General features: G+C 42.5%; 2 protein-coding genes across 7 annotated transcripts in view; one reads left to right on the top strand and one right to left on the bottom strand.

Moving 5' to 3' along the window:
* The window catches only part of MIA3 (MIA SH3 domain ER export factor 3), a 28,023-nt gene extending 17,520 nt beyond the window's left edge, over positions 1-10,503 (bottom strand). For 2 of the 4 annotated variants that reach the window (XR_012628269.1, XM_074863781.1), the window contains exons 1-4: positions 10,332-10,503; positions 9,484-9,617; positions 3,998-4,084; positions 41-2,978 (exon numbers count right to left, since the gene is read on the bottom strand). Coding sequence is in view for 3 of the 4 variants with exons in the window: in XM_074863781.1 (XP_074719882.1) it covers positions 41-2,978; positions 3,998-4,084; positions 9,484-9,617; positions 10,332-10,482 (3,310 nt within the window). In the remaining variant the exon portion in view is untranslated. The remainder of the gene's footprint in view (positions 1-40; positions 2,979-3,997; positions 4,085-9,483; positions 9,618-10,331) is intronic. The other 2 variants (XM_074863780.1, XM_074863779.1) reach the window with 2 other exon arrangements.
* A 4,093-nt stretch (positions 10,504-14,596) lies between these two features.
* Positions 14,597-26,825, top strand: TAF1A (TATA-box binding protein associated factor, RNA polymerase I subunit A). Of its 3 annotated transcripts, none has more exons than XM_074863776.1 (11): positions 14,597-15,481; positions 15,871-16,041; positions 16,317-16,486; positions 17,759-17,872; positions 19,144-19,342; positions 20,089-20,219; positions 21,075-21,233; positions 22,366-22,432; positions 23,651-23,771; positions 25,170-25,330; positions 26,500-26,825. In XM_074863776.1, the coding sequence occupies exons 2-11, from the start codon at positions 15,999-16,001 to the stop codon at positions 26,640-26,642; spliced, it is 1,308 nt and encodes a 435-aa protein (XP_074719877.1). In that variant the 5' UTR covers positions 14,597-15,481; positions 15,871-15,998; the 3' UTR covers positions 26,643-26,825. The 3 variants fall into 3 exon arrangements, with proteins under 3 accessions (XP_074719877.1, XP_074719876.1, XP_074719879.1); XM_074863778.1 differs by having other exon boundaries at positions 14,889-14,959; XM_074863775.1 differs by lacking the exon at positions 15,871-16,041 and having other exon boundaries at positions 14,598-14,959.
* The last annotated feature ends 462 nt before the right edge of the window (positions 26,826-27,287 follow it).

Genomic DNA, 27,287 nt, shown 5'->3' with positions numbered 1-27,287 from the left:
GTCTGGGATAGGGTTTTAATTAGCTGGTTTAATATCCTACCTTGAACATGCAACGGATCATCTTCCTGTTCTGGAAGAGATGCCAGTGGGACACTCTCACTAGCAGACGAATATTTACTCCTTAAAGAATACATTAATTCTTGAATATCATCCCTCAGTGCAGTCTCCTCATCGTACAAATCCATCTCTTTCACCACCTCCTCTTTATTTTCTGCCACTTTGGAATCCAGAATTTTTCCTACAACATCCATAATGCTCGATTCTGAAAACTCAAGTATCTGGTCCAAAGCTTTTTCTATATCTTCATTATTATGGCTTGCCTTCCGAGCAAGTTCCATCTCTACCTTCATGTCATGAAACATGGCTTCTATCATAACCATGTGTTGAAGCCCAAGGTACTTTTGTAGACGTATTACACGCTTTTCATCGAGAAAATCTCTCATTATTGTGAGCCGCTTCACAGACTCACTGAAGTCTGTTACAGTGTCACTTGTGGCTGCGGATCTGTCAGCAGGGCTGGGGAAATGTGCGGATTGCTGGTGATCATTTCTTCTATGTTCTACATTTTGCACCTCTTTCGAGTCTTTCTGTGAAATACCCTCTGGGAGATGATCTTTCCTTTGGGTAAAGTCATTGCTGTCTTCTGTGTCAGGAGACTGGAAGCTATGTTCTGCCATAGCTGATGGTTCCTCAGCTTCAGAAGACTCATCATCTTCCATGACATGTTCCATCTCGTCCAATTTAGCATCTTCACTCACTGGTACATCAACCTCTTTGTTCCCAGTCTTACTGGCAACTTGCATGCTGATAGTTTTTTTAGCCTCCTTAGAAAATGAGTTTGTTTCCTCTCCTGTTTTGAAAGTAGGATTTGCTGTTCTCAGAACAGCTTCACCTAGTTCAGGGTTTGTACTTCTAACATTTGGTGTATCACCCTGTACATTTGCAGCCCTTGCTCGTGACAACTGTGCACTTGCAGCGTTCTCATCTTCCAGTAGCTCTTCCTCCACTTGTTTCAGGTCAGGGTCATCTTCAGCATCTGGCTCTTCAGATTGCAGTTCTGATCTTAGTGTTCTTCCTTTAGCTAAATTTGTGCCAAGATTTCTGTCTGAATCTGCATCCTCAGTACGAGCAGTTCCTTGCTGAGTAAGATTGTCTGTATTAGTATTCTGTGTAGTGCTTTTGGATTTTTCTTCAGGGGAACTTCTCTCAATGCTTTCTTCAAATACTGTCATCTTGCCAAGATTTCTTGAAAGCTCTTCTTTCACATCTGCCTCTGAATACTCAGTCTCATTTTCCCATGGCCTAGGTTGCTTGACAGCTCCTCTATGGCTTGGGTCTCCCTCCCCTGCAGGGGTTTCTTTCATGTTTCTCTTTTTTATTTCAGGTTCTTTGTTAAGAGAGGTGGTTTTTTGATTTTCATGATCGGTCTCCTCTGTTTGTTTCAAATCTTCTTCATGTCTTAGAATTTCTTTCTCCACAGTGAGCATTCCACGCTCCAGTTTCTCTTTCAAGAGGTCAGTATCTCCTAAGTCACTTTGAGATGCATTTTTTACCTCTTCCACTGGTTTGGCTGGAACATCAACAGAGGGCTTGTTCTCAGCTCTTCCTTTCTCCTTTGTTTTCTCCCATAACTTTTTGTGCTTTAAATCACTTTCCAAGACCTCTTCCAAGGTGTCATCCTCAAAGTTTTTCTTATCTTTCTCTATTTGAGCAAGTGGCGCTCTTTCTGGGCTTTGGTTGCTATCACCAACAGATCGTTTTAAAGCATCTAGCTTGCTTTTAACAAATGATTTGGACTCCAGATCATCTCCTGGACTAGGCAAAACATGAGGATCAGGCACAGTTGTACTCTTCAGCTCTTCAGTACGGGACTCGGTTTCATCAGCTGGAAGCTGCTCTTCAAACTGTTCAGTTTTGTTTGCTTTTTCTTTTGAATCCAGATCACCTGTACCTACAGGTTCCTTTCTAAGCAGTTCTTTGGAGAGATCCTCAGGTTGAGTTGTTGCTGGTGCTTCTCTTTTGCTAATTAGCATCACTTCATCCTGTTTCTCTTCTGTTTGTTTAGATTTGGACCTGTCCACACTTATACTGTCAGCCAACTCGTCGCTCTTTCTGAAGGCATCCTTAAGAAATAATGCATCTGAATCAGGTTCTTCCTCATTGTCTCTTTGGTTATTTAGCTCTGTAGCACCCTCTTCATCTTCATCAGGTTCATGATTTTGTGAGTCAATGTCATCATTTTCATCATCTTCTAAATCTGCTGGGGATGTAATTTCTTCCTCTGCCATAAAAGGCAGCAAAGGAATTTCTTCAGACTGATCTGCAAAGTCTGGCTCCTCATCTGCATCATGAGCATTAACACTCAAATCTTCATTAAAATCATCTTCCAGTGATGTAACAAGGCGAGTCACCTCATCATCTGATACAACAGCATCAGCAGTTGAGCCAAATTTTGTTTTCAAGTTCACAGAGAGTTCTCTGTTTAAAAGCGTATAGGCATTGACTTCTTCATTCTCTTTGTCAAGTTGACTGGTTTCACCCTGAGGAATACTAGTGTTTTTGGTATTTTCACTTTCTAGCCCTTTTAGTTTCCCATGTAGCATTCCTTTCAAGTGCTCATGTGCAATTTGATCTCCCTGAGAGTTTTCTTTGTGACTATTGACACTGGAGTCTCCCCCAGTATTTTCAGTTCCTTCTGTAAGAGAACTGTCTACTTCCTCTGTCATGGCGAGGGCTTCCTTGTCATCTTGTGTGCTTAGCTCAAGATTGTCTGTCTCCAAAGTATCAGGGGACTTTACTGTATCAACCTGTTCAATCTCCTCATCCCTTTCAATTCCTTCAGCTGGTTTTGTCCCTGGATCACTTGATTCAGTTTCCCCTTCATTTGATATTGTCTCTTGCAATGACTTCAAAAGCTCATCCACATTATAATTATCAAAATCATCCCTTCCGCCATCAAAGCAAACAAAGTCTGTTTCCTGAAATGAAAAACAATAGGTAGTCACAAATTTTATTTTCTTTGTTACAGTGATGAGACCAAATCCATTTGGATGGTTAGAGAGAGATGCAGCAGCAAAGTAAATTATACTAATTGTTCAGAATTAACCCCCTGAGTCTTTAACCAAAACTCTCTTTGAAATCAGTGGCAGTTTTGCTTCTCTTAAAAACCTAAATAAAAAGCTTATGGTTTAGCCCTGTCAAAGACCCCCCAGTGAGGAACAAATTGGAAGTCAGCCATAGAGTTGACAGTATTATACTTTACTCATCACATATATCCTGAGTTAAGAACAAGTCTATTGCTGAATGTCAGCGAGGAGAAAAAAAAAAAACAAACGTCGTAAGCTTGTTTGTCACAATCTTTTAGCTGGTCTCTCCTCAAATGACTAAGTCCTCCAAGCAGGAGCCGCCTGTCACACAATTTCTGAAAAATTAATTAAACAGCAGTGCAAGCCACTGAAGATGATTTCATAAGGGTCTGAAGCTGTATCCACAAACAGGCCTTACTCACATAACTCTGGAGTTACTAGCTATTAGTGCATGAAAGCCATTTATGTGTGTAAGGGCTGAAGGACCAATACTAGCATCAAAGGGCTAAAGTGTATCAGGTTTTGTTTGTTTCTGACAATACTTTAAACTTCAAAAGTTTGGGAAAAGAAACAATTCTGAATACATACCAAACAGCCTGTGTGCAAGCAGCGAGCAGCATTTCTAGAGCTCAATCCAAACAGATTTTGTTAGAAGAAAACCAGAATATTAAAGAAAAGGAAGATCAATGCCCACATTCTGGGCTGATGCTTACACACCCATCCACATACATAGCTGCACAAACATTCCACCCCCCGACACATATGTGCATCCCTGGACATACGTAGCTGCTTACTAACACAAGGTAACTAAGGATCACCGATAGACCCATTCTCCTCCTCAGGGATTTTGTTGAATGCTGAGGTAAGAAACAGTAAGAAGCCCAATTAAAAAAATAACAAATAAGACTTACATCTGTTGGTAATTCTAGCTCCTCGTTGGAATAATTATGATTTATTTCAAGTAAATCCTTTGGAAAATATCCAAAATCTCTTCCAACCTGCCAGAAAACACACACAAGCAAACAAAAAGTGGTAAAGAAGCTTTTGAAATCATGTGACTGTTAAAATTCTAATTACAGACACTAGTAACAAACATGTCAAATTCACTCTCAAGTATTTCTAAATGAAGTTTAACACAGTGCATAAAAGAAAAATATTAGCAATACCTTGTTTATGCAAGAGTTTTCACTGTAGTTTTATACTTACATTTCACAATACCCTTGTGAAGTTGGTAAATTTTACTGTTTGTGTTTTAAAGACTGACTTACAACAAATTATTAGGAGAGTTGGGAGTAAAGCCCAGACATTCTGGTTCACGTGCTTTAACTGCTAGTGTGTGCTCTCACTGGCACCACGTACGTCTCAAGTATTTTTTCAAGTAGTAAGCAGATGAGGATCTTGGACTAATAAGATTTACATCCATGCACAATATTATAGCTTGCAATATGCTCAATTTGTAGCTTAAGGAAAAAAAAATTCTTGAAGAGTTTAGGAAAATGCAAAATTGTACCCGAGGTAATAATCTATCTTAAAACCTGTGTGGAAAATACACTCGCTCTGCAAATGCATTGTTGCTCTTCAGTGACTAATAGAAGCAAAAATCAGTTGCAGATGGCTCTTTTCAAGCAAGTCAACATGCTAAGCCAAGGCAAACAGTGGAAGACAAGAATCTCTCTTATCACGCACCAGATAAGATCTACACAGTAAAGCTCTCACTTGAGAGTTCTGACAAAGCCTGTCAAGAAGCCAATATTAATAGCATGCTATCACTACGCAGATTAGATAATCCAGGCAATTAGAGCCCGGTGGACACACCTAGAAAGGTACAGAGTTCCTAGATGACCAAAGTATCTGGGGGGGGGGGGGGGGGGGCGGAGGGAAATGTTGGTAATTTCCTCAATGTTTTGTTACAGGATGGAAATGACAGCGGCTGATTTTCTTGAAGAGTTTGTTTGGGAAGAGTGCTCAATTAAAAATCAAATTAAAGAGGAAACTAGTTATGTCAAAACAGTTAGGGATATGTAACTATATGTGTTGTTATATTGGTATCACCAAAATAGGTTAACCTGGGCTGAAGTTTTCTGCGTTTACAATGGCATTAAAGAACAAGAGGAAAATTGTATCCAGTAAATAATATGTACTAATACTTTTTTTTTTTTTGGGGGGGGGGAGGAGTATGCAAGCAAAGCAAGCATGATACATTATAGGGCTTCCTTTTTTAACTATTTCTCATTCAAATCTTACCTTCCATAGTTGATACCTCTGAAGTTAGTTACACATATATATATAAAAACATAAGAAATCTATTACCTCCCCACCTTTTCTAAACACATAGAGATACTCTCTTATGGAAAAGAGATAATGTATGCAGGTTTATTATTGTGGATATATATTGTGGGTGTATAGCAGGAATGGGAAATTAAACCAGACAATTCAAATTAAACCAGACAATTCAAATCAAAAGCTTGCCCTTATGCAGTATACTACAATTTTATTCTAAATTGGCCTGTTTCTCTCTACAAACTTCTATTCCAGTTTTAAATGATCCTTCTGAAAACAAAAGTCAAAGCTTCAAAGTAGCCTCCTTACAGACAAATCTCCGTGACTAGCATTATAATTAGACATCACACTTTCTAACTCATTTACTGTAATCCAAGCTGCTGACCATATAAGTCCTCTGCAGTGACCCAGTTTGCCACTTATGTGGTTTATGAGCCATATGGGATCTGCATGCCCAAAATTTCATCTGCTCCTCTCCCTACAAGTCCTCTCTTGTAAGGGAAAAAATGCCTCATTGTGCAAATAAAGGAAACATTCTTCATTCTCTTCAGACGGTAGAGGAAAGGCATTATGAATGCCAAGTAAATAAGGGAGAAAAAAGTGCATCCTTCATTTCCATTCCCTTCCCAGCTGAAATGCCGTGGGTGGATGAAACGCATAGCTGTGTGCACAGCATCTGTCCCCACCAGTGCCGACGTGTGACAGCCAGCTGTGGCACATTTGCTGACCACCAACAACCAAGAGGCCAGATCCTCACACCACCTACCTCATTGACAGATCACAGACAGCTGGGAAATGAGATGTTCAAATGTTTTTAACCTTAAAGCCCACATCCCTAAAGCACAGGCATCACAGGTACCTAAAACTGCAGAACGATGGTCAAAGAAGAGTTGGTCTGTCCTTGCTGAACACTGACATCGTTAAGAAAACAAATAGGAAAGAATTCCCTGATCCTTTGGGTCCTCCAGACATACACTGTCTTCCTGTCTTAACTTAAATTTAGCCCTCCTATCTTCCTTTTTATTATGGTATGTATAAGGTTTGAAAACAAAAAAAACCAACCCTCCGCAAATCCTTGGCCACAATCTGTAGTCAAGTCCATTTCATGTAATGTGAGGCCAGAAATAGTTTTCTCAACTTCAAATCAAACGAATAAAGTTCAGCCCTTTGACAGAAGATAAAATAGCAATCTTCTGCACCAATAATTTAAAGTGTCTTTGCTGAAATGTTTTGTTAAAAACCAGCAGTTTTTACATGGAATTATCTGAAGTAGTTTTGGAGTTCTGGACCCTGCCGAAGATGAGGGCAGAGTGCAGGAGAAATGCATAGGAGGAAAGTCTACATAACACAACTTGATGGTGTAAACAAAGAGGTGGATGCTGAAGTGGACATTAGTTTTAGAGCAGGACAAGCGCATTGGACAGTAAGAGTACCAGGTGTGCTTCAGCTCTGGGAAAAAATCAAGTATTTTCCAGGAACTGACATATTCATGAAATTCCTAACATAAAATCACTATTAAATAATGGTCATAGAATATTGTTCAAGCATTTGGTTTTGCTTTATTAATGAGGGTTATACAGCTCTGCTAAAAACTGCAAGCTATATAATGTTTAGAATACGTATTATAGCTGGGTTCCAGAATTTTTTCATCTACAAAATACTCACTGAGGTCAATGGGAGTTCTTCAGGCAATAAAGTATCCGGGACTGGGATCAGAAAATAAACGATCTATATTGTTAAAATACAGTACATTTGCTGGCACGGGGGGGGGGGGGGGGGGGGAAGTCAACAATGGCTTGAAAAGGGCGGAGTGAATTAGAAGAGCAAAGGCAAATAAAGCCCAGACCCAACTGCTATAGATTTTTCAGCCTTGGTGAAAGGCCCCTTTCTTATCAGATCATCTCCCTTCAGGTCAGAAATACTATTGGCTCCTCAAAATCGATTTCAGGAATAAAGCCTGTATTTAAAATTTGTTTGAAATAAGCCCCAGGCTGCAGTAGTTGAAGCTTCTCATACACACATTGCCCTACAATCTGCCCTCATCTGAAGATTGGAATACCAGTTATCCCTTGATTTCATCACTTCCATTATGCTGTAATAAATACTTTCCCCGAAAACATTGGAGAATGGAAAAAGGCAGCAGGGTAGATGCATGGGATCAAATGATACACATGAGCACACATAAAAGTTGTGCAATGAGACCCCAAAAGGGCTGCGGCAGAAGGTAACGTGCCTTCCACCGGAATCTGTTTGATCGCAGACCTCGCTGGGTAGCCTGTTTTTAATTAGCAAGCAACAGCCTCCCCCTAGCTCCAAGACTGCACACAGCAGGCACGGCTGGTCTGCATTAAATCAAGTTGCCCAGCCAAATCTGGCATGGGAAGTCACGTTGCCTGAGAGAGACCCCAGCACTATCTGCAAGTCAGGGGCAGGATCAGACATGCCAGTGCCCTACTCAGCATGCAAGGGTAGGCACCTCTGACCCCGCTGCAGCGCTTGCACGCTGGTTGTTGCGGCATTATGATTAATGCAGAAGCAGTCAATCAAACCGGGGAAAAAAGAAATACAGATTATAGCCACCAACTGAAAGGAATTAGTCTGTCATCACTGCCCTGGAAAGGAACATAGAAAATAGCGTAACACAATTAAAAAACGACAACAAATAAAATGGAGCTTTGCAATTCTTTTACACCTGCCAGCTTCAGCTTTTACTTGTTAAACTCAAAGCAAACATCCTTTTAACTTGGAGACACACCTAACTGTTGCATGATCTTACTATCAGTGAATAGTTAAACTGAATATTAACTCAGCAATTACCTTAAACATGCTGTTTGATCTTGCAGCCTGCACTACACCTTGTTAGAAGATGCAAAATTGGCTCCACGTTGCTACTCTGTGTCTCAAGAACTGGCAGCCCTGGAAACCCGTACTGGCTAATTAACCAGATTATTTATGGTACAGTACATGTCAGAAGGGAATTACCAGCATGATACAATTATAAACTCTTCTTTAACCACGTGCTGCAGTTTTCTGCTCTCTTCTGCATCATTCTAATTGGATTCAGCTTCTGCTGAGAGCTTGGCTGTCCACACCCAGCCTGAACAGGTTAGAGAAAGTGATACATCCTGCTTTCCACTAAACCACTAGTGCCACCATCAACACCCAGGTGTGGCTTCCAGCAGCCTAGACCACTTGCACAGGCAATTGTCTATCCCTTGTAGAAAAACAGAGTAAGAATGGATCTGTAAGTGATTTGGACACAAAAAAGGTATGTGAGGGAAGCATGGAAAGGGGGCAAAAGGGATGAGGTCTAAGCAACCTCCAGACTGCCAGCATTTTCAAGGGAAGTCCACAAAAAATACTCTTCCTCCAGGGTATCTCAGTTCTGCTTGTGTCAGGCAAATAAGGTGTTTATCATGAAAGCCAAGAGAAGTTTTCTATGAAATAACTGTAAGTATGAGGGACCCTCCTTTCCCATCAACCCTCTCTTGATCCCCCAGAGAAGTCATCAAGTCAGACAAGGCCGCTACTCTGCAAGCTGCTACAATGTGTTACCAAAGCTGACAGACAGACCTTTTCAAAATCGAATTTGCCTTAATTCTTTTTAGTTTTACTACTTTTTTTCCTCCCAATTCTGCATGCAGCTTAGATAAAAAGGGGAAGACGGCTGCTGAATATTAGGAAGAGAAACGTAATTAAAACGTATACATGGAACGATTTTTAGCAGGATTACAGAGAGTGCAGGATGAAAACATGTCAGGGGTAAAACACAAACCCAGGCTTAAGCCTCCCTAGATGGGAAGGGAGGCTCAACTTCCAGGCAGGCTCATGGGCCACCACTTACAGTGCTGCAATGGGAGGTTTTCAACACAAAGGCAGTTTTCTAACAGTTTTTAGCACACATTAGCATTGCCCATTTTTCACAGCACTTAATGCTTTAGGTTTGATCAAACCGCACCCCATTTCACAGTGGTCTCAAGACAAAATGGCATTCATTATGTTATTTAGCTATGTTTAAAACCCTAAATGTTCTCCTATGAGGCAAAAGGAAGGGAAAAAGATTACCAACAGAAAGCGATGAGAAGAAGCAGCAGAACAAATGCTTTAGGGTACTTACACTTCCAGCCCAAAGCTCGGTTGATTTTCCTATTAGTTTGTAATATACGTACACCGCTTCTCCCTTCTTAAAATTGACAAAGCGACAATCTGGGCCTTTAAAATCCTGCATTGCCTTCCCTCGGCACATTAACACTGTCCAAAGAAAAGGAAAATAAGAGTATTACTTGAAAAATAATGATAAAAGAGTTTCATGAAAAGGATCTTTGCTAACTGGCAGAAAACAAGACCGCCCCACACGCACCAGTTTCCTATTTTCCAGACTGGGTCAAGAGATAAGAACTTAACTGAAGGCATAACTCGAATAAGATATTAATTTAAAACAAAGCAAGCTCACTGATCAAGACAAGCATTGGACAAAGCACTTGAGAATTACATTTCAGAAGTGCGCTATGAAGCTAATTATTAGTATTAAATTGGGCTGAAAGATGACATCTGTGTCCTAGCGACTCAGCCCTGAAATTATTCAACCCATAAACAACACCCAGAGAGCGGGTTTATCACAAGGGGGTTTTGCGGGAGGGGGGAAGAAAAAAAGGGAGCTGCGAGGATCTGAAAACTTGGTCGAGAGGAGAGGAACGACGCGCGTCGGCGCCGCGTTTCCATCTCCCCGATTCTGCCCAATTTCCGCACCAGCGCCGGGGGTGGGGGGGCTTCGGGAAATGGCCCCGCGAGACACGCGGCGTTCGCACCTTTTCCCGTAAGAACTCCGCGGGGGCGGGGGCCCAGCCGTGCCGAGCCCCGGGAGCGGGCAGGGACCTCCCGCACCCCCCACACCGGGCGCCCCTGAGCCGGGGTGTCCCCGTCCCCCCAGTGGCGGGGTGTGTCCCCCCCGCCGCCCCCACTCACTGCTGCACTCGGGGTCGGCGCAGCGCTTGCGCTCGGCGAAGCGGCGGCCCAGGTCGGTCCCGGCGGCGGCGCGGAGGAGGGAGGGCGGCGGGGGCAGGAGCAGCAGCAGAGCGAGGAGCAGCCGGGGGTCCGGCGGCGGGGCTGCGGCCATGTTGGCGGGCGCCGGCGGCGGGGAGGGAGGGAGCAGACACGTCAGCAGCGCCGGCGGGAGGGCGATGTGGCGGGGGAGGGACCGGGCCGGCCCCGCCGCCGCCGCCGCCACGGGAGGAGGAGAAGGGCAGCGCCCGGACCCTCCCTCCCGGCAGCAGCCCGAGCCCGCCCCGCCGAGCCGGGGGCACCGGCCGCCGGCGCCGGGCGGCTCTCGGCCAGGCTCCCGCCTAGCACGGGCTCCCCCCGCCCTGGAGGGGTGCGGGGAAAGGTCCTGCCCCTGACCTATGCTTACTAATGGCGGGGTTCTCTACCAGCGGGTCGCTGAAGTAACAAGAGCCCAACGGCCGCCCCGCCGTGCGGGATGGGTGTAATTGCCCCCCTCAAGGGGAAGGATCCAACAGATCCAACCATACACCCGGCTGCTCCCCCTCCTGCCCCGCCAAGAAGTTCACATGCAGCCGTCACCAAGCACGCACGTCACCTCCCCCGGGGACCTCCCGAGGGTTTGAGGTCCAGCCTGCGATGACACGGGCGGAGGAACTCGCTCCCCCCGTGGTCCCGCAGGTTGCGCGGGGGTCTGCCGGGACCGCCCGCTCCCGGCCTCTCCCTGCCCCTCCCCGGCTTTTCACTCCGAATTAAGTCCTGCCGCATTTTAACTCCGAATGTTCACAAACCACAAGGCGTCCCACTTACAAGTGTGCCTGCGCTTATGACTACCTCTTCTTCACAGCCATCACATTTATATTGCCTGAGAGATCTAAAATGGCAGAGTAATAGAAGTCACCACAGTCACTTACAGGAGAAAAACGAACAAAACTTCTTACCCCCCTCTTTTTCTGACCCATGTTATTTGTTCAGCACAACCCCTGACTGGACAAAGAGAGTAAAAGATGCAGCCAAGAAGGGACAGGTAATGTAAGAGAGTCTTCTTGCTGGTTTATCAAATTGCCAATTTTAATTTTTTTTTTTTCACTTACCAAATGACAAATTCTGAAGCTGCTACCAAAATGAATAGGTCCTTTGCAGAACTGATCATCGAGGTGAAGGATTCTGCTTTTTCATGTATGTCAAAGGACAACTCAGGATTTTTCTGAGTCCTTTTAAATGATATATCACAAGAGTCAGCAATCACCACTGCTAATCGCATTAGAGGCGGTGCTTGTGTTTTTATCATATCCTCATTATTGATTTTTGCTCTACATACTCTCATTTCCACAGCCCCAGCGTACACAGCCTGAGATGCAAGCTTAGTTACTGCTATGTAATCCCTGAAAAAATATGTAAGCATTTCATTTTCAGCCCCCATCTAGAGCAGTTTAATATTTTAATCACATTATGAAAAAGCATCAAGGCAGAAACAGGTATCTTCCTTAGTGCTGCAATGAACGGCTTTGCCCAACGTACCTTGGACACCCCACCATTTCTTGCAGCCCAGTTCCTCCGGAGGTTAAGCAAACATCCACACGCTACAGGAATGCAACAATTCATACACCCAGTGCCCACACATACTCCTCAGGCCCAGCATAAGATCTCAGCTGCAGCATGTAGCATTGATGACAGCCCCCCTGGAATTTCGCTGTCATTTTTGTATTTCACGTCCTCTAAAATGAGGTGATACCTATTTGCCATTGCTGATACTGGCTGATGAAAATCTCTAAGAAAGCCTAACTCAAAATTAGAGGTGAATTTTATCACAATTTACAATACTGAAGTAAATATATTCAAGTCTCATTCCACAATGACTGTACAAACGAAAGACAAGTCATTTTTCCCTTGACATTAACATTTCTTGAGGCTTAATGCCCAGCCTGATTTTTATGTCCAATTGCTTGTGAAGATGGAGCTGTTTGGTAATTTCCCATCAGTACAAGGTTATCAAGTTTATCTTTATTAAAAGACCAGGATAAAAGGTAATGGTGTCTGTGGTCATAAAGACATGGGCAAGAAAGGGAGATGTGAAGAGAACTTCTTGCATAAGTCATTGCCTTTATTGTGCAATAACAAGTAGCTCACAGTCCATATGTATACATGAGTTTACCACTGCAACCACCCAGCATTCCCTACAATTTCGAGTATTTCATAGTAATGATGTACCCGTTTATTAACATACCCAGCTTTCCCCAGTGCATGACATAAAAGAGAAATATTTCATGTAGTTCAACTTAGGTATTTCAGACAAAATTTCCTTCAGTCTTCAACCCCAATCTTGGAAACAGATGTATTCAACTATGAGAGTAATCCCACCGCACATGTAACATTTTGTATGTGTATAGTTACAAAGCAGCTCTCTCATCTCTCCTGCACTAAAGTATCTACTAAAGTAACTGATACCTATTAACAAGTTCACATAAGAATCAGCAAAGACTCCCATGTATGATACAGGAAGATAAAAATAACAAGCCAAATGTAAACATGCTTCTAAGCAAATGTGAGAACTTTAAGAAATAAAGTGGGGTAAGCTGGATAGTGAAACTAGGGTACTGACCTAAAGATCAGCAATGTTGTAGAAAGTGACACCATGCTTGGGGAACACCAATGATCCATGAGACACTCAGACGAGGTACGAATTATAAAGGACAGACAAAGAAGATGACACTGTTAAAGAAGTGGTGTTATATAACAGTTTATTGTCACGTTAATCAAGTGAGTTAACTATCAATTAATAATATAAAATACTTATGAACTGAAATGCTGGTTATATATTGGAACACAGGATTTAAAAAAAAAAAAAAAAAAAAAAAGGGAGACTTCTGCTGCCCCCACATAATTTATTAAATGTTGTATTAAGATATGATACTGAGGATAAATGTTTAGACACTACAAACAACTGTTCTGCCTTATACATTTGTTTTTTGTCTCTCTTGACACTTGTTATTGATCGCAGTTGAACCAGGATACTGGATTACATGAACCTTTAATCTGAGCCAGTTTATTATTTACTCACCCTCTCATGGCACAGCTGTTCTGAAAAAACCGCTGTAAATTCTTACTTGGAAAACTAGACTTTACACATACCAAAACACTCCATGGTAAAGGCAGTTGCCAAGAGTGATTTAAAGAAACAAGTACCAGCACAAATTTGCAAAAACCAGATTCAGTGGTTGAGGCAGACAGATTTCTAGAATCCACATACTCTGCATGAGCACAGGCGATATTACTGCTCTACAACAAACAAGATTTTGATTCGGAATCCCTTTCTTCTGTAGAACATGATGGTCTAAATTACAGACTAACAGAAAAGTACAAATACAGCTAATGGAAAAAGTGACAACAGGATCCAGAGAACTATCCCCTTTAGAGTAGCCATTGCATTAGTCAGGTTCTAGTAACGTTCCGATTGTGCTACGCGTAGAACTAAACATCTCTCGGCCACGCTACGGAACACCCCCAGGCAGCCTCCCACGCTCCTCCCCTCCCTGCTGCTTCACCCTTTGCTAGCCTTGCTCATCTCCCCACTCCCACGGGCGGGCTCAGGAGGGGGCTCCCCGGCGGTCTGCAGCCCTCCTTCGGCAGGGCCCCGGCAGCGCCCAGCCCCGCTGTGCCTCCGGGGCTCGCAGCACCCCACACTCCGCTGCCCCCAGCCCTGCCCCGGTCGACAGGGGCAAGCAGACCCCTGTTGTCCATCCACTCGGGGTGGAAGCGAGCGCAGCTCTGCCCGCCGCTCGGCTCACCGCCGAGCCTGCCAGCCCCCAACCAGCCCCCAGCCCGCCCGGGTATACGTCTGATGGCGCCAGGGGCTCCCCCGAGGCCTGTACCGCTCCCTGCCCAGCCCCCGGAGCCCGCAGCCGAGGGGTGCTGAGCACCGAGGGCGAACGACACCTTTTTTTGGGGCCAAAGCCAAGCGCGAAGCGGCCAAAGTGCCGCCCAGCCCGACCCGGCCCACGATGACCGCTGGGCCCGCCGCTCGCGGGCTCTCCCACTCACGTGCCCCTGCCCCTTCACTGCGCAGGCGCACAGGGAAAAGTGCCGCTTCCAGCATGGCGACGGCGCTGCCCGGCTTTCTCAACGCGCATGCGCAAGGGCCATTGTTTCCCTCCCTTCCCCTTTCCATCATGGCGGCAAAGTCGCGCCATGTTTCTGGCGACGCATGCGCCACCCGGGGCGCCGCGCACGATAGCGCATGCGCGGTGTGCGCCCCGGCCGTTCGGCGGCGAGGTCTGGCTGAGGCCCCCTCCTTCATGGAACGGGCGGTCACCGGGGTGCGACTTGGCTGGGGGAGCTCCGAGCGGCCGGAGGCTCCTGAGGTCTCCCTGCAGCGGGGCCACCCTCCAGGGTCAAAGGCGGCCGCTGCTCGCTGCGTCCGGGCGGTGAGGTGTCGTTAGTGCGGGCGCGGCGGCCAGCCCACGGCGCCATGGACGGCTTCTTGGAGGAGGAGGCGGCGACGGCGAAGAAGACGCCGAGCTCCACCGCGCAGGCGGGGAGCGCCCTGCTGCCGCCCCTGCACCTGCCCTTCCTGCCGCCGAACCTCTCTGAAGAGCGTAAGGGCGGAGCTGCCCGGCGGCGGGCGCGGCCCCGACGGCTCCCGCTTGCCCCCGTCGTGCCGCTGCGGCTCCCCGTGCTCCGCCGTTCCCCTTCCCCCCCGCTCCGGGCCTGGGGGGGGAGCGCCCCTTCTGCCCCCGCTGCGCCCGGGGCCGGTGTGGCCGGCCTGCCCCCTCCCTTCGCGGTTCGCCCCCGGTCTCCCGCCGAAGAGGCCATTGGGGTTCCTGGTGCCCCTTGGCCGTGGCGTGCGGGCGTCCCGCCCGTCCCGCAGCCTGCGAGGCGAAGGCGGCGTGGACGCTTCTGGTAGAGTAAGGGCCGGTGAGGTGGCTGATAACAAAAGAATTGTGGATGCAGGTGGCCGCAAAACCTCTGGAGAAGTTCGTTTAAAATAGCTTTGTAGTGAAACATTTCACATCAGCTCTGTCCGTTTCAGATGACCTCAACAACTTCCTTATTACTTGTTTACCTGCAGTAGCCGTGGTCCTTGTATTTAAATACAAGGTGTTCTTGTGGTGTTCACTGTAGGTTTTATTTTCTTAGTACTTGGAGCCTTTGAGGTTAGATAGAGGTGTGAAGACTAGGCCCATAGATATGTTGGTTAGAGGTAATTTTGTAGAATGCACTGTAATAAATCTGCTTCAAGCCAGCGTCTGAGTTACTCTTTGCCTACAGCATCCAGGTAGGAGGTAGTTTGGTGGGCTCTGCCTCTCCTTTGCAGAAGGCTCTTATGGCTTGAGCATTGTTGTAGTGGCATGTTAGACCATGGCATATAGACACGAGCTTTAAACAGGTGCAGAAATGAGATTCCAGTTTTGTGCTATAACAGGAGTTGAACCAGTATTCATGTAAAAAGGCTAAGTGGCCTCCTTCCAGTCTTAGAATAATTATCTATACTTCTCTTTCTTTCTAGTGGGAATTGCTTAGCCTTTGCTACTGGAATGGCCTGCTTGCATGCATGTATGCAAATCTTCAGCACAGCAAGGTCACAAACTTAGATGATGACTAGTAAGGAAAAAGTGATCCCCAAAATACAACAAAATGTACTGTGAAGTTATCAGAGCGCCATGGTCTTCTAATTCTGGTAGGGCAGTAGTGTGTAATAATTGGCTCTTCACTGTTTCAAGTGTGTGCTGCTTGTGGAAAATGCCATTTCATATTATATTTCCAGCTTTTGCCTTAGTCTTGCTTAACTGCAGACTAGCAGGTGTGTTCAACTTCAAAACCACGTAGCTTGAGATCACTTTCTGTAGTGTCCGAGAAAGATCATTTAAGAAACACTAGGCACATTTTTATCTGAATAAGGGCTGTGACAGTTGTGGGCTTGGTTGATTCTTTTTTTCTTTGTTTTTTTTTTAGCATCTTTCTGTGAATCCAAATTTAACTTCAAGAAGTGCAAGGAACTGTGTTTAAGTTTCATTCAGGATGCCATGCTACAAAAACAGTGGAAAAGGGCTGCAGAGTTTCTGACCTTCTATGTTGAATCCCTGGAGAAAGACTTTTCTAGAGAACCTGTGGGTGCGTCAGAGGTAAGCCAATGTCCCTTATCAGAGTTCTTTTGCAGTTGAAAAAATACTTGCAAGAAGCAGCTATAATACCTTAGAACCAACATTTTTCTTGACTAATCATAGGCTTGATACTTTTTTAAAACTAAAAAAAAAAATCAGAGGTAAGAACTGAAAAGTTAGGCAAAATTCATAACTAAACTAGTTTCTTGAAAAAAAGGACACTGAAGCTTCCAAAGCCAAATAAGCAACTGTTCAGGTGTTGATGTAGAAACTCTTGGATGACAGGCTGCAGAAAGTATAGCAGACCTCATTGTTAGTAGTGCTCAAGGCAGCATGCTGTCCAATTACTCACTAGAAGTCTGCTTCCACACAGGCATGACTCTGCTGTGGATTTAACCAGTCTTGCTGGAGCTTGAGTGCTGCTGAGTTCTCACTTTCAGGGGTGCTGAGAATCTGCAGTGCTGTCTGATGTTTTTCCTGACAGGGTGCTCAGGGCTCATGAAAAGTTCTCTGGGCTTACAGGCTGGTTTTGTGCAGGTTTTTTTGTTTTGTTTTTTTCACATAGGCCCTTGACACAAGAGGTGAAAACTGGGCTTGGTATATGTTAATTCCATCAGGAGCATATCTATGAAAAGTCATCTTAAAGTAGTCTTCTAAAATGGAAAAGCAGTAAATGTTTGCCCCTGGCATGCCATCAGTCAGAATCTGTTTGAAAGTTAGGGGCTGATTTAAGTCTGTACCAGCTCCTCCGATACTTGCAAAACTCCTAGCAGGTACTGAGATAGAAGCAGGAGGAAAGGGATCAGAGCTGTTAAATAAGTGGAGTACTTGAATATGGCTAGCCTGCTGGAATATTTGATTACATTGTGTAGGCAGACCTTGAAAACAAGTGCACATAGATGGGAAGCTACATCTAGTTGGAAATAATCTTTATTACTAAATTCAAAGAAATATATGTACCTTGTGCCTCAGAGGAATCATATCGAAGGAAAACATAATTTTTCAGTAACAGGAGGGGGAACCTTCTGACAAATGCAATTCTCATAAGCTTTGCTGGAGTGCTGCATTTATAATGAGCAGTTATGAAGCACCCACTAAATGATTGTAAAAGTCCTACTAGATGAATATGTAGGTACTATAGCAGTAGATAATACTTAGTATTCATTTTTTATTTGCAATTCAAACGTACATTTTTCATATGTTACGGTAACAGTAAGTTTGAGAAGACTGTATATATGGTGACTGCCATTTTTGTACCAAGGTTATTCTTAAATTGTTTCTCACCATTGATAGATCATTTGGAGAATAGGAAGTGAAATTTTGAGGCATCATCCTGACAGCAGCGTGAAAGAGTTTAACACTTTCATAGAACAGATGAAAACTTTAAGTGTAAAAAGGTATTTGAAGGTGAGTGTACTTAATGCAGTCTTGATGATTTTCCACATTTACCTGACCGCTTGAGTATTAGTTTCTGAACCTCTTTTTCAAAATGTATTACTAATGATAGTGTAACAAAAAAATACATCTGTGAGTTACCAGTTGTGTGATATTTTAAGGGTTGTTCTGTACCTAACAATATATTATTTGGTCTACATACTTGATTACAGATGTGTATTGTCAGTCCTTAGAAGTGCCTAGATCCTTTAATTGATCTCTTAATTTGAATTTGAAATGGTTAAATTCTTTTTCATGCATGCCCCAGTAACATCTAACTACATGGTAACACCTGCCAAGCTTTGGTTTTAGTCCTTAATTTGGTCACTGTGCTCCTGACTAAACAGTTGTACTTAAATTTTGCCGTGGTTATCCACTCACTTTTCAAGTAGCTAATCTGTATATAAAACAGTAGACCCTATAGTGTGGACCCCTGTGTCACCAGCTGTAGGGTTTTTTTTCCTATGGTGGCTCATTCAAACCTATATTGCCTTGGTTTCCTTGACTGTTTCTCACTTGTGATGATGCTTCTGTCTTTCGTTCTGTTGTGTTTGTTTGAGGCCTTTAACAGAAGCTCTATATGAGAGTTTACTAGAGCTAACTGAAGGTTTAGACTTTTATCCAGTGCCTAATCAGCATGATAGGGTAGTAGGACATTCCTCTTTCAGGTGTTCTGCATTTGGGTAGCCAAATGAAAAATCAGCAAATATAGCCCAGCTGGATTTCCTCAGGTCATTTCTGGATCTTCTTAAATAGGTACAGCACTTGTTAATGACAAGCAGATTTTTGAGATAACTGCTTTCTGCTGCCTGATAAGTACCGCTGTCTACTGCCTGATGGGTGACTTTCTGCCCCACAGATTTCAAGAACTTCAGCCCTTTCCCTTCCCAGAGATACATCTTTGTATATCAGATATGCTTTTAATTATTAATGTTTCTACAGCACCCTCAGACAGAAAAAAATTACTTAGGTTTTTGGCTCATCTTCTTGACCCAGTGACCCTCGTATACTCCCATTCCTATATTTTTCTCCAAAATTCCTTGTAAAGATACTGTTTGGATAAAAGAATGTGTAAAATGCTCTTCTAATTAAAATACTTTACTAACTGTGTTTGCAATGTTCTATATGCATGTCAGTCATGAGTCTCTTCTTTCCCTACACATCTGTGTAGAACTCTGCTGTATTGCTGAGAATCTCTCAATTTGTGATGTGAAATGCTGTGGTATGGACTATTTGAATTGCAGGTTTGTTTAGAGCATGCCTTCTATCTCCTTCAAAATGGACTAATAGATGAAGCTTACCAAAACCTGTCCCTGGCAGAAAGCTGGAGGTTTGGAGAACAAACAGTCATTCAGGATAAAGAACTGAAACTGATTCAGGCTTACATGGGACTGTTGGACTACTATAAGTGGTCTAAGCAGAAGAACATCCTGTTAGAGGATGGTAAGTGTTTTTGTATTGAGCTGTAAACTTCAACTTACTTGCTTGTGCAGACACTGTGGTTTGCAGTGACACCTTTTCTTTTACCAGACTTCAAAATTTGATGGTATGGGTGGTATATAATTCTAGATCAGCAATGATGGTGGTGCCAAAATGGCACACTGACCTGCACTTTTCTGAAGTGTCCTAAAATGCTGTTCTGAAACTTTTTCTTCTGCCTAATCACATTTCTTATACAGGCAGCATCACCTAAAATAATGAATAAAGGAATGTGTTCACTTATAGCAGTGGCTTAGTATGTGTATAAGTGCTTGACTGCTGCTAGAAATTGGAGTGCTAGCAAAAGCTCCCAAAACTTGTGTTTGAATTTCAGTTTCTTTACAGATATGTAAGTTGCTATTTGTGTGTGGCATCTAATTCTGCATATACTTGCTGGCTGTGCATTATCACTTACATTGGATCTGGAATTGTTTCTGTGAAAACTAAGTATTGGATTTGGTTAATGTTCCTTGTGCTGGTAGCAGCTTGTCTTGCATCGTGTCCCATAAGTTGAAAGTGGGTAATAATAAATTTGAATGAGGTGCAGTGAAAAATTTCTTGTTTCAGTACTGAGGCAACTGAGGCCTCTCTTCTTAAAAGCCCTCTGGAGTCTGTCCTTAGCAAAATGTGATCATCTCTTAGGTGCACCACTTCAAGATCCCTTTTGATTAGCAGAGCTAACTTTGTGGCATTCTTTCATGTTTTGGTAGGTCAGGAGGGATTTGAAGATTTGTCTGTTGAACAGGAAATGCACAGTTGCTTTCGGAAGGCAGCAGTGAACTTAAAGGAGATTATTAAAATACCTGGAATCTGGGATCAATTTGTGAAATGCTATGTGGATGTAAGGGCATGTTTTAAAGATATCTTCCTTTTCCGTTTCCCTGTCTAATTTTCATTAAGATGTCTGTCTGCACCTTTTTTATATGTGTGTAGGTGACAACAAAGTATTTTGAAAGTGACACATCCATACATGTATCTCACTGGCTTTGATTTAGAGCACAGTTTACTCCTGGTAGAACTGCAGAGCCTGCACAGAGTACAAAAAGGACTTTATCTGTGCATTGCCAAGAAAAAGAAATAGAGAAACAGCTTGCATATTTTGTTTTCATGGTGCTAGTACAGAAATTGGAGCACAGCTGCTTTGTTTAAATTCCTGAAAACAAGTTCTCTCTTTTTGGCAGGGCAGTATTTTTCTGGATATGCTAAATGTTCAAGACCTCAAACATGCAGTCCTTATGTATTTGGTTTTTTAAAATACCTGCTTAGAATTTGTAATTAAGAAGTAATTTTAAAATATTTTTGAAGTTATTTACTTTTTGTAAATGCTGATAAACTCTTGACTTTTCTAAGCAGTTCTTACGGAATTTTGCTTGGTGCTGATAGCTGCTGAGTTCTCTCTTTAAAGATATGGCAGGCTGCTTCAGTGTCTCTTTCCAGTGAGCAAGTGCTGGTAATTCTTTGACAGTTAAGAAAGTGTTAAAGGAATTTTCCCCTGTAGCAGCTTCTGTGTGTGAATTTTTGTCTCTGTGGTGTGAGTAGCCAGAAAGTTAAAATACATTAGTCTTAGTCTTAGCTAATATGCTGTACTCTTAGATACAGACTGTGCTATTGGATAGTTCTGTGGCAGCCCAAACTTAGCTGTAACAGTTTGATTGCTAATATGTGGCAAACTAACAACGAACTTAACTTCTTTTAGATGTTGGAGTTCTATGGAGACCATAACGAAGCCCGCCAAGTATTAAATGAATATGCCTACAACCCAAAGTTTCCTGCTAATCCCAATGCTCATGTTTACCTCTATCAGTTCCTGAAGAGACATGGTGAATCAAAGAAATCACTCATATCTGTACTGAAGGTATATATTATATAGCAGATACAGTCTGGGGTCATTCATGTTGCATGATGGTCTGACAGTTTGGTTCAGTTGCTCCTGTAACATTATTTACCATATTCTATTCTATTTGTGGGAAGCAGAGGGTAAGAGGAGAGTTAGTGAGAGGGATGCTAATGGTGGAGCAAACAGTCCTTTACTGTCTTTGAATTCAAGTCTTTGTTTTGCCTTTAACTGATATATTGTATAACTTAAGGTCAGTGAAGAAGCTCAGAGGATGTGTTTACATGGTTCCAGAAGTCTGTATCCGCAGTCTTGTACATAACACACATTGATTTCTGTTACAGTTTGATCTTTACAATATTGAAGAAATGATTAGATGCTTGCTCTTTCACATGCTGATCCTGTCTAGCAATTAGATTCTCTCCTTGTTTTCAATGAGCTGTGCATTTAAGCTAAAACAGAAGTTAATTTCTGCTGGCTGTTGGCACACAAGGCCTTGCTGTATTAAGCTTTTGTGTAGTGGCTTTTCAATTCCTGCTTTCCTTGTCCTTGCTCATTGATCTTGGTAGCTTCTTGTAATCTGTTTTGCCACTTAATTGCATTAACATGCTTTCATTAAGGCAGATGCTTTGAAACAACAGCTTCATAAAGTTTAGACTTTTAAACTGTTGCATATATGTATAAAATTCCGTCTCCTCAGTGCTTTTAGCAGTGGCTTTAGACACTAGTCTCTTACAAGATAGTGACAAATCAAAGAAGTGGTCTGATAAGTCCAGAAACTGTGATCCAATGCACAGAGCAGTAGACAGGGGAGCTAGAGCTGGCCTAGGAAGGAAATGACATTGCCTTTTAAAAAAGGGACACTGGATATGGATTTGGGCTGTTCCTTGAGAATGTTGTGTTTGTCACATGCAGTGTTCCTCAGCAGCCATCAAGGTATTTCATCTGTTGTGTCACAGTAGTGTCACAGATATGCAAAATGGACCTAGATATATTCATTCTTTATATCAAGGCACTAAGGTGCCAGATTGCTTAGTTTTCCTAACTAAACCACCCAAAACTCTGAAGCCTGTGCTTCTCTTGTTCAGGTAGAAGTCTTCAAAAGTTTTCACGTTATATATCTGGGTTTTATGGTTTTATTTTTGTTTTTTAGATTTTGCATGATATTGTTCCTTCTCATGAACTAATGATAGATTTTAATACTATGCTTCAAAAATCAAGTAAGTCTTTAAATATCTTTGCTCCTTTCATTTATGTTAATCTAGAACAGTATTCTGAAATTATTCTACAGCCTTTTTTCTGGTTTTTGAAGTAGTTTAAGGAAAAAAAAACCCAACCAACCTCTAACCCAACTTTCCAGGCACAGGAACCTTTAAGTCGGATGTGTGACCAGGCATTTCCAAACTTCTGTAAACAAATGCCTTTCTCATTTCAAAGGCTGATCAAAGCAAACTGTTTTAAGGCACAGCCAGAATCTCAAAAATAACTTAAATTTTTTTTGAGCAACTCTATTCCCTTTCTGGGGTCTCTTAATTTATTTATTTTTCTTTTGGAGGAATTGGGATGGATCTATGCTTTAGTTCATTGTTATTGATCAAAGGACAAAATCTTCCTCTTCAAGGGAGTTTTATCTTCAAGCTGGTAGAAGAGTCTTCCAGTTTGGAGACTCTTTTTTCCACGCCATTCAGTTGTATTCCAAGTTGTCTGTCTTGGTATGTTCCAGCAGGTCAGCAGATTGGTGAAATGTTCTTGAATAAAGATTGTTTTCTCTCTTGCTTTTCCTCTTTGGGAGGGTGGAAAAGCAACCTCCTGTCTGAAACCTCCTTTTTTCTGTTCATGCATGACACATTTGCTAAGTTTTCATAGCTAATGAGCACAATCTGGTTTTTGAAGAAATTCATACTGATAAACATAACTTCTCCCACATTTACCTCCTGCGATAGGTCAAGCATTGTTTTAAGAACTCTACTGATGTGAAATGTCTGTTTTAATCATAGCAGTCCTAGATTTTATTTTTTTGGTGGTATCTCAGGATTTGAAGTGTTCCAGAGGCACTGTGTTCCCTTCCTATGGGAAGAACAGGTTGAACAGTGGTGCCAGTTGGGAGCACTGGTTAGTGAGCTTTGGAAACAGCACCTATTGTAAGCAAGGTGGTGTGGGATAAGTGAGTGGTCCTACATGTGCCTCAAGTCAGCAGTTTTTGAGCAGGATGGCAGTAGGGACAGAATGTCTCTGGGATGAGACATGTAATCTAGAGCCAGGAAGTATTCCTTAACTTTATCTCTTGGAAGAGGCAGAAGGCAATGGGGGGAACCCTCAGTAACAGGGACAGTAGCAACATTTGGAGAGGCAGGATGGAGAACTGTATTTCAATTGTTACTTGCTAATGAGTTCAGCCCGGTGTAAGTAATTCATTAATCAGCCTAATCTTTTTCCAGAGAAAAGGAAAAGACGTCGACTGGGGCTAGAAGTTATTTTTACAGCCTTGGATTATGCTGGCTGTAAGGAAAATGCAAAAGCATGGAGCTGTTTGGCAAGACAGGTGAAACAAATTGTAATGTAAGTATCTCTGATGCAGTGTGCTAAAAACAAATGTGTTGTCCCCACCTTGGGGCAATTGGCAAAGTGACACTCTGTAAGTAGCCTTTGTCTTTGTGCTGGTGAATGGAGGAGTCATCTGGCCTACCCTGACTTCTGTGGCAGTGCTTGACTGCAGTGTGCTTTCATTGGGAGGAAAGAAGAAATTATTGTTGAGGAGAATTCCAGATTTCTAGTATTGTCATTGCCTGAAAAAAGGTGGGTTTTTTACCAAGTTATGTGCTTCTGCAGAAAGAGTTATTGAGATGTTTGGGTAGTATTTGCTGCCCATCACTAACCTCCCTCTTTGGGGGGCAGGAGAACACCAAGTTGTTGGGTCTTCTGCGGTGTTACTACACGTGCGTTATTTGAAGCTGGTTTGGGAATTGCAGGGCTGCAGTAGGGGCATGGCTGGTACTGCAGACTGGTGTGTTGTGTGATGGTGGTAACTGTTACAGAATGCGGCCAGTGTATTTCTAAAAGCTGAGCCAACGTGCCTGGGGATTGATGTCTCCTTGTTGATGCTGATAGATGGGGCCTCTGATTTCAGAAGAAGCCATCTTAGGCAATCTGTGCCCAGGCCTCCAATGTCTAGACTTTATTTTACCCAACAAACAGGGTGTTGTGTTTTTTAAGCCCTATAGATTTACAGTAAATTAATTTGGTACTTAATTTGACCTGTTTTGTTGTTTTATTGCCATTGCCGCCACCACCTCCACAGCATCTGCTGTCAAGGTCTAGAGACTAGTGGATTAAAACTAGGAGTGTTGCTGCCTCGTTAGTAAAAATGGTACAATGCTCTCAACTTTGCCTGCATTTTTATATTTGAAGACACAGCTTCAGAATATCTTGAAATGTACTGGGCATCTTGGTCTTTTTCAGGGAATATCACTTCCCAGTTGTAGGTGGTTTCTATTTCTGAAATGCTTGGTTTAAAGTCTTTATTGCATAACAGTTATTATGATAAATATTTGGGATAAATTAGTCTTTGAGTATGCATAGAGTCAAACAAACCTTTTCTAAAAACAAACTAACCCCTTCATGCTACTAATTTGTCAATAGTAATAAGAAAGTTTCTTCAAGTTTGTCAACAAACTGACACACAAGTCAAAGGCTTCCTTCATTTCACACCATAATCTGTTCTTGCCAAGTCTATATAAGACTGCTGGAGCTAACCTCCTGCCTCAGTAGTGTTTCCAGGGATTAAAAAAAAAAGATTATTTATGTTTAGATTAGTGTTTCAGTCTGCAGTGTAAGGTCAGTGTGTCTATGGTAGCAATTTATGAGACTTACATTGAGTTGATTATAAAATTCAGTGCCTCTTAATCATCTTTTCATCCCAGTTTAAGCTTTTCTCTAACTTGTTTTACATTTTTGCAGCTCTGAGAAGCATCTTGCCTGGATCAAACAGGAATGGAACTCCAGAAAGGACTGGTGGCCAGCCTTCCACTTTAGCCACTACTTGGCAAAAAAGAATTGGCAGGAAAATGAAAGCCTTTCATATGAAAAAGCTCTGGTGGCTGGAATCTTACTGGGAAGAGGTAATACTAAATTTTCTTTCCTTTTCACTACATAGAACCGAAATAATGTCTAGTTCTAGCCCTAATTGGATGGGATGCAGCTGATCGACTCCTTGGAAGAAATGCAGTTTGTTTCTTGTAGGAAAGATTGTTGTATTTGAAGCTGAATATGAGAAGAATGTTTAAATTGATTTGTTATTGGACAGTGAGGCATATTTTGCACAAGTTACCCTGGTTTACAATTCTGTTTTATCTGGCCTTGTTGAGCAGTCACAATACTATTTATCTTGTTGTTTAACCTTCAGACCACAATTTCAGAAGTGTACAACATGCTCCTGAGTGAATGTTGTGAGGACTGTGGACAGTTTGCTTGTTGGATGCCAGCCTAGGCAGTGTCTCAGCAAGTACTGGGGAGCAGCTGGTCATTAAGGACCATGGGGGTGTTGTAATGCAGGAAAAGGGGGGTGTGTCTTGAGTGAAAACCATCAGCAGTTTGGTAAGAAGGTGAAGATCGTGACCTCTTTAGCAGCATTCTTTGAAATGCTGCCAAAACCAAGTGGAGTATCAGGCCAAGAACCAGCTGCTAAATTGAGAGTGAGAATATGGTATGGAGACTGTGGCTCGTACACTGGTTTGGACCTTTGGTCGATAGGCAGCTTGTTTCTTGTCAGCCTGTCTATAACTTTATCCTCTGGACTTCAAAAAACAATTTCTCATATCAAAAGTAATTTTTACTTTCAGTAATATGTTATCAAATGTTTCTCAGCTTTTATTTCCAGATGGCTAATAAAATTGTTCCAGCCCTATTTTTCTTTAATGAAGTTTCTGTGCTTATTGGTGTCAATATGAGCCTCTCTAACTTACTGTGTTGGATAAGGAAAAATGTATCAAATCAATGCTGCTTTACACTCTTGAAATTTTACTTTCTGAACAATTTAAAGGGTAAAACAGAAGAAAGTATTTTGCAAGACACAGCATACAGTTATATACATGTAGAATGTTTTCTGGATCAAATGAGGATAGATTATTTAATGCTGCAGTTATGTGTCTAATGTGCATGCCTTGGATTATTTTATTATCTTTGATACTGAAAACTTCTAGATGTTTGCATGTTATTTAAACAGTGAAAGCATTTTGTATTTGCTTGTATCATGATATAACTTACAGTGCTTTCTTTTGGTTTTGCTTAGATTGCAAGTACTTTAAATATGTATCACACAAAGGCTGCAAAGCTCAAGTGAAAAGGTTTCGGAAACTGAAGAAATTCGTGAATAAGCACAATCCTGTCCACCTGAGAATATCTGATCTTTCAGATTCCTCTGTTCAACCTTGATTAGAAAGCATCCTTAAGGTTCTTGCTGTACTTTTTCCTCTCTGTGAAACTGACTTCTGTAACTGTGCTATTCTAAAACTTCTAGACAGACCTTATCAATTCAGTACTAGACTTTTTTACATATTTCTGTAAAAACACTTTGGTTTGTATTTTATAATAAAATGAATATAAGTCAACTGATAAGGTTGAAGAATTTCTTTTTCTGTGTGAAATGCAAACAGCACTGACTTCAGATGCACCTTGAAAAGTATTTAGTGTGGAATTTCTGTATCAATAGTATTGCAGTGTTGATCCTCCTTACGTGTAGGTGGTGATTTAAATGACTGTTGGAATGTCATTCAAAATCCATTCAGGACTAGGAGTGACTAGGTGTCGTGTCTTAACCTGGGATGCACTGTGAAAATGCATTCTCAACCTGGAAAGGTTACATAGGTTGCTGCTTATAACTGACCATTTCCTGAAATGTATGGATCGTATATTAAGAAGTATTATAGGTTGTGAAGACCTCCTGCAGCTTGTTCACATAGATGATGCACTTCAACACAGCCAAAGATAGTTTTTCCACATCATACATATTTGCAGGTTGTATCCAGTTCAGGGATTGTTTTCACATTGGTGGTAGGAGAGAGTGAAATGTTGGTGTAG

Source organism: Strix uralensis, chromosome 3 (genome assembly GCF_047716275.1).
Source record: "Strix uralensis isolate ZFMK-TIS-50842 chromosome 3, bStrUra1, whole genome shotgun sequence".
In the NCBI taxonomy this organism is placed as follows: domain Eukaryota; kingdom Metazoa; phylum Chordata; class Aves; order Strigiformes; family Strigidae; genus Strix; species Strix uralensis.
Note: the sequence above shows the minus strand (reverse complement) of the source record. Positions and strands in the feature narration are given on the sequence as shown.

Coding starts and splice junctions, on each gene's coding strand:
- TAF1A (XM_074863775.1), top strand. CDS start 14,833: ATGGACGGCTTCTTGGAGGAGGAGGCGGCGACGGCGAAGAAGACGCCG. Junction 22,433..23,650: donor TACTATGCTTCAAAAATCAA/GTAAGTCTTTAA, acceptor ATCTTTTTCCAG/AGAAAAGGAAAAGACGTCGA. Junction 25,331..26,499: donor TGGAATCTTACTGGGAAGAG/GTAATACTAAAT, acceptor GGTTTTGCTTAG/ATTGCAAGTACTTTAAATAT.